The sequence below is a fragment of the Passer montanus genome, unplaced genomic scaffold, assembly GCF_014805655.1.
Source record: "Passer montanus isolate IOZ18808 unplaced genomic scaffold, ASM1480565v1 scaffold41, whole genome shotgun sequence".
Classification (NCBI taxonomy): Eukaryota; Metazoa; Chordata; class Aves; order Passeriformes; family Passeridae; genus Passer; species Passer montanus.
In genome coordinates this window covers 6,279,244-6,295,778 of record NW_024368930.1, presented here as the reverse complement: position 1 = coordinate 6,295,778, position 16,535 = coordinate 6,279,244, and the positions used below count along the sequence as shown (strand labels likewise).

At 47.0% G+C, this 16,535-nt stretch overlaps 1 protein-coding gene across 2 annotated transcripts; it reads left to right on the top strand.

Moving 5' to 3' along the window:
- The first annotated feature begins 1,919 nt into the window (after positions 1 to 1,919).
- LOC120507067 lies at positions 1,920 to 8,733 on the top strand. 2 transcript variants are annotated; one of them, XM_039719294.1, is made up of 7 exons: positions 1,920 to 2,128; positions 4,313 to 4,500; positions 4,579 to 4,638; positions 4,833 to 5,180; positions 5,869 to 5,944; positions 6,372 to 6,458; positions 7,185 to 8,733. In XM_039719294.1, the coding sequence occupies exons 2-7, from the start codon at positions 4,326 to 4,328 to the stop codon at positions 7,630 to 7,632; spliced, it is 1,194 nt and encodes a 397-aa protein (XP_039575228.1). In that variant the 5' UTR covers positions 1,920 to 2,128; positions 4,313 to 4,325; the 3' UTR covers positions 7,633 to 8,733. The 2 variants fall into 2 exon arrangements, with proteins under 2 accessions (XP_039575228.1, XP_039575227.1); XM_039719293.1 differs by having other exon boundaries at positions 4,830 to 5,180.
- The last annotated feature ends 7,802 nt before the right edge of the window (positions 8,734 to 16,535 follow it).

Below are 16,535 nucleotides of genomic sequence, written 5' to 3'. Positions count from 1 at the left end.
GACTACAATTTGTCTTCCTCTTGTGGTTCCTGCAATCCTTCCTCTCCTGTGGTTTGCAGTTGAATTACCAACCTCTACCCCAGGAATATTCTTCTGTTATGTTTTGGATATTGTTGTTCTTCAAAGGAAAGCAAACAATGCTAGTTTAAGCCAGCCCTCTTCCTAGGCAGATTTTATTGGAACCAAGTCCTGCTTCAAACCAGAATCCAATCTCCTCTCCATTGTTGTGTACCTCTATTATTTTCTCATCATTGCTTTTCCATTTCTTATTACTATGCAGCTCTCAGTCTTGAGAAACATCATTCAGAGCTACACAGAAGTCACATACTGCTGCTTTTTTATTCATATCTGCTTGTTACCTAATCCCAACCAACTCTCTATTGAACATCTGCTTTTACCTGGGCTGGCAGGTGTACTTTTTAGCTGCAAATATTGCAAATCAGGGGTGCAGAATTTTTCTTACTCTGTGAATCTAATCAAGGTCCTTTTCCAGTGTGTCACTGAACATTGAATTCTCCCTTTCTCCCAACTACCTCCAGTGCTGTTTTTGGCTAAGATAAACCAGACAGTGCTGTTTGGAGTCAGTCCCTACCTGTTTTTCCATCTCATCCAGTGGCTGGTGTAGGATGGCTGGTTGGGTTGTGCAGACAATGCACTGCACCTTTCCCTGCTGGTGTCCAGCCTGGATCATGGCATGTTGGATCCGTGGGATCCATCCTTTGCCATGCCACATGATCCTCCATGCAGCAGGGATAAAAAGCCCAGCACTGGGGAACTCCAGGTGCTGCAGCAGTGGTATTTCTGGGAGAAACTCAGAGCTGTGCATGGCCAGCTTGATGTCTGCACTGGTGAGAGCCCCAGGCCTGATGTGCTGAGCCCAGTGCCATGACCAGTGCTCACCCTGGCTGGGACACTGAGCCAAGGAGCTTTGCAAGAATTGTTTCGCTTGGAAAAGCTCTCAAAGTTCATGGAGTCCAACTGTCCCCCAGCACTGCCAAGCTCACAACTAAACCATGTCCCCAGGTGCCACATCCACACTTCTTTTAAATCCCCCCAGAGATGGTGGCTCCAGTGCCCTGGGCAGCTTGTGCCAGTGCTGGACAACCCTTTTGGTGAGGAAATTCTCTTAATATCCACTCTAAGCCTCCACTGGTGTAATTTGGGGCTGTTTCTTCTTGTGCTGGTGGTTGTTACCTGGGAGAAGACACTGTGCACACACACAGGGACAGATGGGCATGGGAATGGGAATTCCCTTTGACTCCTCAAGTAGAACCCCAAGTGGATGGTCCTTTTTTATTGCACAGCAGGTGAAAACTGAAGCAGTGAGATGTATCCTAACCAGAGAGGTGGGGGTAGAAAGATGCTTTGAAAGGGGATAAAAGTTGCTGCCAGACTTTCCTCTGTGAGCAAGTCCAATTTCTTTCTTTCTTTCTTTTTTTTTTCTTGTGTTGCTGTGTTATTCCTCCGTGGGCAGGAGGCTGCAGGCATTTCAATTTTCTTCAAGTCCTTGTTTCAAAAAGGGCCCAAAATATGTTCTCTTCTCAGAGGCAGTAAACAGCAAGTGCACAATGCAGCTTCTCTAAGCCTCTCTTCTCCTGTCTCAGGGAGAAAGGAATTCTCCAAGCCCTAGAGCCTGACTCACTCGCTGTGTGAGCATGAATTAACCAGGAATGTTCGAGAATTATTCCTGAATAATTCATGAACCTGAATTAATCATGCATTTTCATGAATTATTCATGAATAACTCATGGAAATGCAAGGTTTATTCATGCTCCAAAAAACCCAAGGCTTTTTCTCTTCTCTTCTGCTCTCTCTCCCTGTAAGAAACAGACCTGAAACAAGCTAAGGAAAAAAATAATATATGTATATGGGAAAAGAACAGGAATAATAATGCTGAAACAAAACAACCAGGAAAAAAGAAAGCAAAAGCTCTTTTTTAATTTGCAGTCGGGACAGCAGGTGGGAGCTTTCCAAGCCAGACAAAGGAGACCTGACAAGGACCTGTGGTGAAGGGACAAGCCCAAGGCAAGGAAGTGTCCGGTCACCTCCTCTCCTGGAACAGGCAGCAAGGACCTGGAGAGACAGGAGACATCTTGCACGACTCAACACCTGGAGCAGTGCTAACCAGGCAAGGAGCAGCTCTGTTGCTATCAGGATTGTGATGTCTCTCTTTTTTTTCTCTCTCTGTTTGTGATTTTGTGTAGTTTTGTTGCATTCATAAGGGTAAAATGAACAACTGGTTTGGGGAAGGAAGATGAGTGTGTTTTCTTTAAATGTTAAAGGAAAACCCCTCCAGAGAGCTGTTTGGGCTGGGGTTGTTTGCTGTCTGGAATGTGGAGCTCTGTTTCTGAGAGGGAGAGGGCTCAGCTATGCATTTATCCCAGTTTCTGCTCTGTAGCATTCCCTGTGTTTGCGAGAGGGCTGGGGGCAGCTGTCTGCTGCACGGAAGGGGATGTGGGGAGGCAGGCACACAGATCATTTGTATATGATGAAAAATCAGTGCCAGGGTGTGTATCAGTCAGGAGAAAAGGGTTGGAGAAAAGCAGGTGTGAGACTGTGCCAGCAGGGCAGACTGGCAGGTCTTGGGGCTCCTGCAGAGAGCTTTGCTGCAGCTGATGGTGGCTGGTTGTTTGCTGTCTGGAATGTGGAGCTCTGTTTCTGAGAGGGAGAGGGCTCAGCTATGCATTTATCCCAGTTTCTGCTCTGTAGCATTCCCTGTGTTTGGGAGAGAGCTGGGGGCAGCTGCCTGCTGCAGGGAAGGGGATGTGGGGAGACAGGCACACAAATCATTTGTATATGGTGCTTCCTGATGAAAAATCAGTGCCAGGGTGTGTATCTGTCAGGAGAAAAGGGTTGAAGAAAAGCAGGTGTGAGACTGTGCCAGCAGGGCAGACTGGCAGGTCTTGGGGTTCCTGCAGAGCTTTGGTGGATGAGATAGGGAAGGAGAAAGTTCTCCAAGGTGAACTTGAACCTTCCAAGTGAGAGGAATCACATCCAGGCAGGACTTTAATGGGGGTTTGGAGGCAAAACAGGAAACTGCAATCAATTGGTCCTAGCTGCCTTTTCTGCCAGGTCCAACTCTCCTCTGCCTACCCCAGCTCCCTCCCATCTTCTTTGGACACTGTAGCCATTCTCCACCTGGTGGTCAGCACGTGGGCTCAGCCCTGTCCCCAGAACCTTTCTGCCAAATCCTGCTGCTGAGCAGAGCAGGCAGGACTGGGGTGAAGCTGCCAGGGCCCTTAGGAGCTGGAAAGAAACTGCTCCTGAGCTCAGCAGCCCTCGGCTCCTCAGCTGCTCCTCTGGCACAGGAGGTTTTGGAAATCCCCACCAGTGTGGCTCTCCAGTTTCTCCAGGGGCAGAAAGAGAAAGCTCAGTAGGCAGAGCAGTGGGCCAGGACTTAGGATCCAGCTCCTTGCAGCTTTGTTGCTTGACTGCCTTAGACATATCTATCACTGGCCTGTGCCTCAGTTTCCCCATGGGTGAAATGAAGGGAATTTTCTGTTCTCCTTATCAAAGCATTTTAATGTTTACTGGGGGAAATGATTGTACAGGCAAAGGAATGATCATTTCCTGGAATACCCCCGGGTCTTTTTGAGTCTATTCTCTGCACTGCCTTGATATCACACAGACACTGCCCTGCACTGGAGCAAACTGCTGTAGATCCACTGAAGTCATTTGGGCTGTGTTGGTCCACAGGGGCACGGCCTGTGCCTCAGTTTCCCCATGGGTGAAATGAAGGGAATTTTCTGTTCTTCTTATCAAAGCATTTTGATGTTTACTGGGGGAAATGATTATGCAGGCAGAGGAATGATCATTTCCTGGAATACCCCTGGGTCTTTTTGAGTCTATTCTCTGCACTGCCTTGATATCACACAGACACTGCCCTGCACTGGAGCAAACTGCTGTAGATCCACTGAAGTGGGCTGTGTTGGTCCACAGGGGCAGAGGAACCAGCCTGAGTCTCCTCAGTGGCTTGTTCAGCATCTGCTCAAAGTGTCAGCTGTGAGGGCTGCCTGATCCCCGGTGAGACCTGGCATGGCTGTCACTGCAAACGACACTTGGATGCACTAGAGGCATGTGGTGCTGTGCTCAGCCAGACCCAAGACAGCCTCCCAGCAAAGGGCTGTAGGATGAGGCCAGCTCAGAGGGGTGGGAATGGGAACAGAGAAATAACTGGTAGAGAAAATGCAGCGCCAATATATTATATCTGCAGGTTGTGCTGGCCTGGGTAAAGCACAGCTTGTGAACAGTCCCACCCACAGCAGAGCCCAAACCCCTGTGGTGACATTCCCATAGTGTCCCTCTGCTCCAGGTGGGCAGCCCTGATGTCAGCCAAGCTCTACGTGCTCATCAGCTGGCCTGATGGCAGCCGGGTCATCAACATGGAGAACATCAAGGAGCCCCGCAAGCCCTTCCACCTCTACACCGTGGGGGAGCAGGTCCTGGCCCGCTGCCCTGGCTTCAGTGGGCTCTACTGGGGTGTGGTGGAAGGCATAAGTGGTAAGTGACACCCCCCCGGCCTGGGTTTGCAACCTTCCAAGGAGGAGTTCAGTGCTGAAAGATCTTCTCTTCCTACAGAGCATAAAGGTGTTTTGGAGAAGAAGCTGCTGGAAGATCGACAGCTCCTGGAGAAGTTAAGTGAGTGAGGGCTTTTGAACACTGCACCTTTCTACTTCCATGGGGCTTTTTGGGTGGGAGGATGGTGAGCATGTTGTAGTGGCATTATAAATTTCACATCACTGCAATCAGTGTACAAAGCACTGAGTGGGAATGGAAGATACACGCATTGCTGCCCCATTGCACATCCTCAATATCTCCCTTCCTTTCAGAAGAAGAACCAGCTGTCCACAGCATGATGCCGTCCCCACCAAAAAAATCCAGGAAAACCTTTCCAAAATGGACCCCAGGGAATGCATCCAAGAAATACACCAGTGACAGGACCTATCCTGCAAAGCCACTGCTGAGGGTGGCTGAGGCCAGCCTGCCCCACGATGCCAGCAGCTCCTCCATCCTCAAGGACAGGCGTGTCCTGGGAAGTGTGGCAGGAAGCCCCCACTCGCTGGCAGCTCCCCCCCACCCAGCCAGTGCCTTCACACCTCCATCCACCTTCATCACCATGGCCGTGCCAGGGCCAGGGACTTCCCAGAGTGAAGAGGACAGGCCTGGTCCAGCTGCCAGAGGTAACCTTGGGTTCTGGCTCTGCTGCCTGGTCCTGAGTGACAGGGCGGGATGGGGACTTGCAGAGCAGACAGAGAAAGTCTGCTTTGCTCTGGGGCTGCATGGGCTTTGTCTCAGAGCTGCAGAGGTTGGACATGGCATTTCCTGGTCCTTTCCACATGGGAAATCTGTTACAGGGGGGCTGTCTAATGGGAGATGCAGTGTCTCTGCTCTGTCTCCTGGCCTAGCAGTTCTCTCCCCCAAGCCAAAAGACAATCTGAATGAATGCCTGCCTGAATAACTGAAATTCCCAAAAGCTCTGCGTCTCCATTAGTCAAACCTTCTCATATTTGCCTATTTCCCTATTTTTCCACCCACTTCTACACCCATTAAATGCATTTATGAAAATATGCTGGTGTCTTATTTACCTGCTGACTAACAGCAGCATCCAGAGACAAATTGTCTCTGCTTGCCTTGCCCCCACCATATCATTTGCACTGGGAACAGAAGCCCTTGAGATGGCACCTTTTTCTAATAACAAATCCCCATTGATCAGTCCTGGAGAGCCTGTCTGGATCACTGTTATGCAAATGGAATAACGTGTTGCCATGCAGTCTAGCATGGGTGCTTAGATAATCTGTTCTGGAGACAGAGGGATTCAGGACCTTTTCAACAGCTGATTCTTCAGCTTGTCTCCCACCCCTGCTGCAGATTACGTTGCCCTTCCAATGAAGAGGAAGTCAGATGGCATCTTGTCCCCGTGCCAGCAGCAGATCTGTCTGAACAGGTAACACGTGAAAGCACAGTAAGGAGCCTGAATGTTTCGCACCACACATATTGATTTCTGTCCACTCTGTCTCCATTCTCTGGCTGTGCTTGCTTTAGGTAGGTGCTCATGGAGGTTAAACCCAAAGCACAGAAGAGAACAGGAGTTTGTGTGAGCACATACAGCAGAGAAATGAGCCTGTGCTCTGAAGTCCTGATTCCATGGTGGGTCAGGGGGAGGTGCCCCATATCTGTGTGCCAGTGGGATGCACGGGACTTTGTTCACATCAAGAACCCCTCATCTTCCCTCTTGTCTATTTTATTCTTGTTGCAAATGAAACCAGAATTTACTCTGCTTTGAATTCCAGATAATTCTCCTCAGGAATGAATTTGAATATGAGCACAAAGCTGTTTGTGGCAGTGCTGTTTAGCTTGCTTGTTTCTTCCAGCCGCGAGGAGCGAAAGATTGATGCTTTGCAAGAGATGGATGGCTTCGAGAGGGTTCACAAAAATTTCAGTCCTGGTGAGGTGGAAAGGTAATTAGCAAAAGGAGGCACTTGTTCCTAACTGTGTTCTTCTCCTCACTACAAAAGTGAGCAATGAGATCACAGATGGGTGACAAAGTGGGGCAATTTTAAACTCCAAAGTTGCTGAGTCTCTTTACAATTGAGCCAGGTGTTTCTGATTGTAGGGCTTGGATTTAGAGATGCAAGAAGGCTCTAAAACAGTGCAGAAACTACAAAGCTCTTGTCTATACCAATCAAAATATGGTTGTGTGTTCCTTGTTTTATTGCTCATTACTTTGATAGCCAGTATCCAGTGATAAAGTGACGCTAGGGACAGTTTTCTTGCAAAGAAATGGGTGCCAAAAAAATCCAAGTTATGGTTCTTGTATTGTCATTTCCCACAAATCTGTTGTTTAATACCACAAATATGTGTGTACTGAGGGTTGCAAGACAGGCTTTATGTCTTTCCTTACAACTGAGAAGAAAATTGAGCATCAAAGTCTCCATGTATGCATGCCAAGAGGGAGTTGAGGGTTAAACTGAACATTCCTGAGCACTGAAAAGTCCAGACCATGTAATTTTTCTCTCCTGCCTTGCTCCTCACCCAGGAATAGTTGGAAGGATTGATACTCTGTCAGAGAAGTTGTCCTGCCCTGCTGGCAGAAGGCATCTAATCACTGCTTGGGTGGAGGAGCGACATCCACAGTGAGGACATGGTGTCTTCTTGCCTTTACACAAGCAACTTTAATTTTTCAGGGTGGAGAAGATGGAGCAGCTGGAAAGGATGGTGTTGGACCTCCAACAGGACGTTCTCTCTCTGAAGAAGAAGGTGCAGAGGCTGGAATCCCTGTCCTTCCAGGAGGAGCCGCACCGACAGCCGTGTGAGGTGGTGGAGCTCTTCAACGGCTACACCAAGGAGCAGCTCAAAGAGACCATCAGGTTTGACCAGAAAATCAGCACAGCCTGCAAGACTCTGCTCTACAAACTCTTCACCTCTGACTACATCCAGAGCCACTCCATCACGGGGCGCAGGGGCAACACCTTCCGGGAGGCGAAGCCCATGATGGACGAGCGCTGCATCAAAATCATCAGGGTGCTGCTGAAGCAGAAGTTTGGGGATCACCTCAGTGACACCGTGATCACAGAGAAGATCCAGAACGTGCAGAAAGCCCTGAGGCAGAAGTTTAAGACAGAATGTCTCTGAGGCATGGGGGATTTGGTGTCTCCTGCCATTCCTGTGCGTGTCCCTGAGCAGCCTTCCCAGGAGAGATGAGCTGAGTACTGCTGCTCAGTAGATTTTCCCCAGGGAGCCAGCCCAAGTAAACCATGTGCTAAACACAGCTCAAACACTGCCAAACCTCTGCCTCCATTAACCGAGCAGGAACTGGGCCCAGCTTGGCTCAGTTTTTGCACTGCACAAATTCCTTCCCATCCAGTCTGTGTGCAGACCTCACTGTGGGTGCATGGAATCACCTCTCTGACTCTGATGAATGTGCTCAGAGGCTTCAGGGCTCCTTCTGAGTCCAAGAATGGTTCAGGAAGGTAGCTCTGTTCCAGACTGCAGAAATGTTGGCTTTGGGATGGGGAACCCAGCTGCAGACAGACTTTGTCACCCAATGTGACTTCTTTCTGTCTGCCTTTGGTTGCCTCATTCTGCCTGTGGGACAATATTTACTCTTTGCTCACAGTGAATGTTTTATTTCCAGCACTAACAGAAAGGCAGACTCATTAAAACAACATCTTAAAACATTCAGAAAAAGATAACTTGATTTTTTTTCTCTTTATTTTAATGTAATTATATGGAGGAGTTGTCTTCCCTAACAAAAGCCTGCTGAACAAGAGAAGGGGTCACCTATGGAAGTTACATGAATTTTCCTTCCAATATCAGATTATTTCCATACAGGAGAAATCCCTTACATTTCTATGACACAAGAGTGAGGGATGGAGGACAAAATATGGCCCAACTTTGCTTTGAAGATACACATCTTGTGGACACTGTCACTGTTATTCAAATACAGTATTTTTATCCTAGATAAGAAGTGCCAAGTACAACCAGACCCTTTGCTGAAGGTCTAGAAAGACACATCTTTTCCTAAATAATTCAGAGCTGGAGTGTGGGTGGGTTGAAATTGTTCTAAGTGTTAAAAGAATGAGATGCTGACACCAGTCCAGCACTTAACAGAAGTGCTGCAAAATACCAAACATTCCCTTTTACAGAGGCTTCTCAGACAAGGAATTGGTTTTCTCAGCTTAATTTTTAAATTATTCTGGAAAAGAAATGCCAGTGGGTTTGCATTAATCAAAACATTTGGTTTCATTTATATGTTTTGTTGTGTTTTCAAGTATTTAATTTCTTCACAGTTACATGAGAAATAATAATGCAAAATAAATGTATTGGAGAAACAAGGAGCTGTTTTGAAAGGGGGGAAAAAAAAAAGAAAGGTGTTATTCTCAGAATTTTCCTCTCCCTTCAGTCTTTTTTTTTGAGTTCATCCATTAAAGTGGGGTTAATGCTGTGATGTGTTTTGGTTTTGGAGGGAGATAGGCTTGCTAATGTTTCTGGCACTATTTTCATCAGATGTTTCTAACAGTCATGTTAAATTTCAGAAGTAGCAACTAAAGATATTCCTTCTGTTTTCCCAGTGCAAACGCTTTTCCTAACTATTGTGCAAACACATTGGTGGTGGTTTCTCCTTTGTAGGGACCTTGGCCTGAGCAGTAGCTGGAGCAAGTCTGCTGTGGGCACTTAGAGCCCAGAGTGCAGCCAGCCCTGGAAAATCCACTGAAACTGAGCAGAACTGCCCCAAAACCTCCTCAGTGCAGAAACACACCTTGAAATCCACCAGCCCTGCCAGAAACCTGGGACCTTAGGCTGGAATCCCTGCTCAGGGAAATGCCCCAGGTGATGATTTTAATGTTAACAGAGAGAAGATCAAGGAGGCACAACCAGCCTTATCCTACAGAACCTTAAAGCTCATCTTGTTCCCCTCCCTGCCATGAGCAGGGGCACCTTCCCCTGTCCCAGGTTGCTCCAAGCCCTGCCCAACCTGGCCTTGGACACTTCCAGGGATGGAGCAGCCACAGCTTCTCTGGACACCCTGTGCCAGGGCCTCTCTCAGTCTTTCCTCCCCATGTTCATCATATCCCTCACCAAGCTGCAGCCTGGAAAGCCAGCTCATGAACGCTATTTATTAAGAGAAGTGCTGCTGCTGTCCTCCCCCGCTGAGCCCCCTCTGAGGAGCTGCAGATCATTACTGTGAGCAAAGGGAGAAAAAAGAGCCTGGGCATGGACTCGCTGCAGGGTGCCAAGGCTCCCAAAACACGCAGCTCTAATCACCTCCTCTAGAAGCAGATGAGCTGGGTGACCTTTCTGCTTGAGAAACCCTTCGGCTTGAGAAACCCTTTGGTGGCTCCCTCAGAGGTGACTTCCCAGCCTAACACTCTTGCTGGTGTTCAGGAGTGCTTGTGGTAAGTGGGCTGATGGATGCTCTGCACCTCCGTGGGCAGCACAGCCACAGCACTAATGAGCCAGCGCTCAAATGGGCCCTTCTCGGCTGTGAAAGTTGTCCTCAGATACTCTCAAAGGCTTTGATGTGGCAGAGAGGGTTGAAGAACGGCAATGCAGGCAGCTTTTTTGTCAAATTTCATTTTTTAAAGTATTTGTGAGCCGGAGGCAGCGCTTGCAGGCTAATTGGGAGCACGGGCAGCCGCCGGATCAAACGCCAGCGCCAGGATGCCGATGCTCTCACCTCCCTGAACTCTCCAGCTCTGGCTAATCAGCCTCGAGAGGGAGGATCACACAGCACTGGCATGTGGCATTCCCCAGGGGATGCAGGGGTCAGGGCAGATGGAGGAGGAGGAGGAAGGTTTGTGCCAGAACAGCTTCACTCGGGGATGTTCAAAGCCTGTGTCTGTCAAGCAGTGAAGGGCAGCTCCATTGAATGGAATTAACTTCCCACTTTAAATGAATTACCAGGAAAAAGTGGACAGCACTTGCTGTTGAGATTAATTACTCTGCTGAATCTGCAGCATCTTGTTAAAAAATGGTTTTCCTGCTCATCTTCTGGGTGAGGTGGGTGCAGGAGGGTGTGAACAGTGAAAATGAGGGTCAGAATTCAGGGGAGGTCTCCAAGGAGGATTTGCATTTGGTTCAAAAGCAAGAGACATGGTGCCTGTCAACATTTGCAGAAGCAGGATGGGAATGGAGCATCCAGACCTCTCTCCCTCCAGGAGGAGCTGGAGCAGCAGGGCTGAGCTCGGGTTTGATTCCCCTAGGATGTGCAGGGACCTCAGTGGGCTGCGGGGCTCTCTGAGGGCCCTTGGTCCCCAGAGCCCCAAAACTGCAATGGGGCCCTGCCACACCCCACCACCTGGGTACACCTCTGTTGTTTCCTTAGGAAGCAGCTGAAAGCTGCATGTTACTCACTGGCAGCTATACACAGGTTTTCAGGGAAAGATGGGAACCTTTCCAGCCTGCTCTGTAACAACCTTTCCATTTTCAGCTGGGCCAACATGATGCTTCTAAAATTTCGTAAAAATCATGGAATTGTTTGAGTTGGAAGGGATCACTAAAGGGCTTCTAGTTTCGACCCCCTGCAATGAGCAGGACATCAGGTTGTTTAAAGCCCCATCCAACCTGACTGTGACTGTTTCCAGGAATGGTTCATCAACAGCTTCTCTGGAAACCTGTGCCAGTGTTTAAAAAAAAAATCCAGTTGTAGAAGTGCTGCTAGCAGCATGCTTTTTTGTGGGAAAAAAATCCCAGCCCAAACAAGAGGGAGATTCTTTGGTGTTTAACCACATTTATTTAAAATTAATTTCCTTGACCCTGCCAGGGGGGTTCCATGTTCAGTACAGGCAGATTTTAATTTTCCTATTACGTGGTCTGTAGGAAACACTCACTGCTGAGTCTCTCAATGGCTGCACTGTGTGCATCCCCCAGAAACCAAAACACATTCACTTAATGGCATGCAGACTGTGAGTATCAGATAAAGGAATGATGTTAAAATGGAGCTGAATCCCTCCCTGGGTTTTAATCGAGGCTTACAAAGCCTGGCTGCCTTTCCATGAGCCCCAGACAGCCATTGCTGGTGTTCCAGTCTGGTTGGATACACTTGGAAGATCCTCTGCACAGGAGGAGAGGTGCAGTGGGTGGTGGAAGTGTCTTGGTTTGATATCCTCCATCACGCAGCTGCAGGAGCAGGGAGATCTCAGCTGGGGGATGAAAGAATTACCAGAAGGACAAGCCTTGGCTTGTGTGAGCTTGGAGTTGTGTGCCATTTCCTACTGTCACCCACACACAAATACTCTGTGTCACAGGAAGACTTTTTTTTTGGTTTGGTTTTTTGTTTTGTTTTGTTCTGGTAAGTCTTTGTCTTGTTTGGTTTCAAGAAGCCAGTAAAAATAAAACAACCCACATAGAGTGTGGTCCAAGAGCTGTATCTGGACAATATATTTATAAAAGTAAGTTTTTATATCATTTTACTTTCTTCTTGAAATCATATCCGGTTTTGGTTTTTGGATTTTTTTTGTGGTTTGGGTTTTTTTTTGAGAGTGCATTCCCATACCTGAGAGGTGAGCAAATACATCACATTTTGTACTTAAAGCAGTCTTTTATGTCTTTGCCTCAGTTGTATATTCATCACACTTCATTTTAACCAGTATTTCTCTGTCTGCAGTGTGTGATTACATTATTCCAACTCACATTTCTCCATCTCCCCCACCTTTTCAGAGCTGAATGGAACTGGGGAGATCATTATTAAAACGCAGAAAGCAAAGAAATAAAATTAACCAGAGCACCAGTTCTTTGTGTGCTGAATACACTGAGGAAATAAAAGGACCTTCCACTTCTAATAAAATCTGGATGTGAATTGCCTCATAAAAGCTTGGATGAATTATATTCAGAGGCCAAAAAGTGAGAAGAGAGAGAGCTTGGAGCCCTCCACCAGCAGGACACTCTCCCTGCTTTGGTGTGCAGCCCAGTGGAAATGCCAGGAGAGCTTTGGGATCAGGTGAGATGCTCTGCTCAGAGGATGAGCTTCAGGCCTGGATGCAGCACTTGAGTCACAGGGCCACGGGCTGTTAAAGTCCCTCCCAGTGAAATATTAGTCCTGCTGTGCTGGATGGTGCTCTTCCCGCTGCCTCCTGAGCTCTCAACCCTCCCTTTGCTTCTTGCCCAAGTTGCTGGGTGGTGGAGGAAGTACCTTGCAGAGGTGTGGTGGCTTCTCAGCCCTGTTCTTGCCCCACTCTGATCTCCCAGGGTCCCAGGAAGGTTTTAGGATATGGGCATGGCTTCTCAGCCTCATCTGTGTGCTGGAAGGTGAAGGTGGTGAGGGACATGCCCCAGGTGTCCTCTTGTCACCAGCACCTTCCTGCTGTCCCAGGACATGCTGCTCCCAGGAGATGCAGTCTGGTGATGTGCTCACCTTTAAGGATCTGTTAGAAGGTGTGGGCTTTTCTTTTGGCCCATGGGTTCAGCTGAAGCCAAGGGGACTGTGCTTAACTGAGTAATGGAGAGATTAACAGCACAGAAAGCCTGGCCTGCACAGTGCTCATTGATTGTTTCTCTTAAATATAAGCAGAGCAACCCAGTGTCAGGCATCTGAGGGGAGAGGAGACTGCAGAACTGATGTACTCCTGCTAATGAATAATCGTTAAACTCCGAAGGAGTTTATTATTATTGCCATTAATTCTGGTTGTACTGTGCCTGGAGACAAGGAAGGTGGAGAAAGATGAGTTCATGACCTACATATTACAGACTAGATTTTGTCCTGGTAATATGAGAAAATCGATCATTTCTTAAGTGAGAGGACTGATAAAATCACTGACTTCTGAGGAGCAACATCATTGCTTTTATGTGTTCAACAAGCTCACTGGGATGGTGCTGGAGAAGGGGCAAATCCCTCTTCTGGACATCCTAAGGTCAAGAATTAATTTGCCCTCTGTTTCCCAGAGGGAGGAGGGAGGCAGGAAACACCATCAGTGTTCACACCTTTGCTTATATTCGGATTTCTCCTCCATGCCAACCATGAGGTTTTACTTACCCTGAACTCAGAATAAATTGCCAAAAGTCAAGGAAAGCCATAGGAAGATCCCTCCAGCCATAACAGGGGTGGACCCAAGACAGGGGTTTAATGTTGTTCCTTAAGGTGTTTTGGATCAAGAGTAAAATACTGTCATGATCTGAGAACCCTGCTCTTCTTCACACTTCCCAAATGACTCCAGCACATTCCTGAACAAGAGGATTCCTTCCTCTCCTGGAAACTAAAAAGTGAAAGACACAAACCACCCACAAAAAATATCTGTTGTCATTTGTGCAGATCAAAGGGGAGGTGCAAACAGCTCTCTGCCTTTTGGCTCTTTGATCACGGTGTTTCCCAAGTCTCTAGAGCTGAACCAGGAAGAAGTTGGGTTTGCTTTCTGCAGAAGTGCTGCCCTCCCACGTGGAGATGTTTCTGTATTTCTTGGCTCAGAATGGGAGGAACAAATATGAATGTGTTCATGACCCTTCCCATGAGATCTTTAGGGTGAAAAATGGAATCAATCACTTCAATGGGTTGTCTTGGTAGAGGAATTTTCCACCTTACTGTAGTCCAGTCATTGATTCAATAATTCCTGTTTATATAATACCCAGTGCTGGTTTAGTCAATGCTCTGAGGAGTGGGCTAGGAATGCTTATTTGTGGGAGGGAAAGTAATTCCTGAGAAAGCCAGGAGCAGACCTATTCTTGTGAATAATTTGAAAGTTGGAACTGTCATCTCCATATTTTTCCTATAAATGCTTCACACTCTGACCCACATTTTTGTGCTTGCACAGCTTGGAGGACTGTGTTTACCAGGTCACTTGAGAGCCACCAATACAAACCAGGGAAATGTGGGCATTTGCAAAGAGCTGAGAAAGGGTTGGGACCTAGCAGCACTGTTCTTTGGGAAAAACAACCCACTAACCCTGCCTGCCCTGGCAAAACTGTGTCGTAAATCTGGACTAATCTTTGGTGACAAATGGCCTGGAAAGTGGGAAAGGAGAGAGCTCATGCTCTTTTGTAAGAATAAAGATGAGTTAATTCTTGATTAGGAAAGACAGCAAGTGGAGGCACTTCCAGCTGCATGGACATTGTCTTGACATTGCCTGTAAAATGCCTAATGATGACAGTATGAATTAGCTACTGAACATGTTTTATTGTGTTTTGTGGTCCCCAGGGCAGACATGCCAGAGACTTTTAAAGAGAATAAAAACAGAGAAGAGGAGGCCTCCATACAGCTCCTTTTGAATTTGTAATGTCTGGTTATTAATGATATTGAACAGTCAAAAAGCCACATGTAGCTCCCATATTGTGCATGTTAAGACTCAACATGTACTGTCTTTATAAATAAAAGCATGGAAAAGTGGATGGATCCCAAAATGACAGGCAGAAACATACCTGTACACAGGAATTGGGTTTTTTTCATTTTCCAGGCTGAAAAGTGGGTTAATGTTTTTGGTAAGCTGTTGAACTGGCAGATCTTCCCATCCATTTCCCAGGATGCCAATGCAGGGTCCAATTCTCATTGCAGAAGTCAGTGTGAGTTTTTCTCAATACCTTTGACTATCAGAAATTCAGATACAAGGAAAAAAAAAAGTCATCAGAACTCAGCAGGATCCAATTTTCCATCCCCAAATTTCAATTTGACAATAACAGTCCATAAAAAAAATGTAAATATGATTTTTGCTGCAGACAGGAAGGAGAGAGGGTGCTGAGAGCTCTCATGTTGTTTGATAGCTTTAAAGCCTTTCCTGCAGAAACTGAAATGGTGAAATTCTGCTTGAAATGTTCTGGGTGCATTTACAGGCAGAGAGATGAGACGAATAAATCTTCAGCTTGGAGGAGCCTCCCCCAGACCTTTGTGTTTATCTACTTAAATACAAAGACAGGATTTTTTAATTTTTTTTTTTTAATTATGCCTCATATGTGGATTCACCCTGGGTGCTTCTGGTTTATCCATCCAGTTCAGGGAAAGAAGAACCAAAGAGGTTCCAGCTCTTTCCCCCAGCCCAGCCTTTTCTGGCCTGTGATGCTAATGAGTGATAATGTTTCATGAGGGTTTTTCACAGACTATTGCTGCTCAAAATCACTTTGGTGCACTGGGACTCTTATTTTCTGGGTGTATCAAGAGCTTTCTGCAAAGCAGAGGAATAAAGACAAATGAAGTGTTGTGGCTACAAATCCCTTAATGGCTTGACCTTTATTTGTCTCAGAATCAAGTTTTAAAGAGTGGGTCCCTCACCAGGCACTTTGGGGATGCACAGCACTGCTTTGCCCCTCTCCTCCATAACTCACACTTCCAAAAGGCAATAATTTCCATGCAGACTGAGGAGCTGTTGGGAACTGGATGAAGATTTTTCTTTTCCTGGTTAAATTTATAATACAAGACTGATGAGGTTATTACTTGGGGTGGAATTAGTTGTGATGAGAGGCTGGGGCAGCTCTGTGTCTCCATCCCTGCAACCTCCTCATTGCCACTGTGAATGTGCTGGGCTCTCAGTAGGGGAGGGATCACTGGGATTTGTGTAACCAAGATTTCTTTGGTAGCTGAGGGATTAATGCAGTCAGGAGAAATGGGAAGGACTCTCTGATGTAACAAATATTTTTCTCAGTCTGTGACAGAGCAAGCCTCTCTCCCCAAGGCTCTAGTAAAGCCTTGAAACAGTGGTATGAACCCCATCACATATGGCAGGGAGCTGCTGGATGGAGCCTGGGCAGGGGGATGAAGGGAGATAATTTATGAAATCTTCTTGCCCCTCAGTACAAACCCAGCAAGTGCTCCATGCATCCCCTCGTTGATCTTTAATGTCCCTTCCAACATTCCATGGTTAAGTATCTGCTTGTGCATATGTAGGTATGGATACTGGGATGTCCTTCCCAGAACCTTTCTCTTCTTTCACTTCTTCCCCAGTTTTTCTGCTCCCATGGGAGACTGGAAACAGGAGTGGCTGCAAAAGTGATGCTCCACAGCCAGATTCAAACCCATCTGGGCAAGCTGTGCCCTGTCAAAGCAGTGAGAAACCTGACAGTGGAGTGCTGCTTTTTTTCCTTCTCATTTTGGCACAGAGAAAATGCTTTTGGCCTCT

What these genes read in the sequence shown, in the direction of transcription:
- LOC120507067 (XM_039719293.1), top strand. Translation starts at nt 4,326, where the DNA reads ATGTCAGCCAAGCTCTACGTGCTCATCAGCTGGCCTGATGGCAGCCGG. An exon ending in TGTGGTGGAAGGCATAAGTG is followed by an intron (nt 4,501 to 4,578) that starts GTAAGTGACACC and finishes CTCTTCCTACAG; the next exon opens with AGCATAAAGGTGTTTTGGAG. An exon ending in ACAGCTCCTGGAGAAGTTAA is followed by an intron (nt 4,639 to 4,829) that starts GTGAGTGAGGGC and finishes CCTTCCTTTCAG; the next exon opens with AAGAAGAACCAGCTGTCCAC.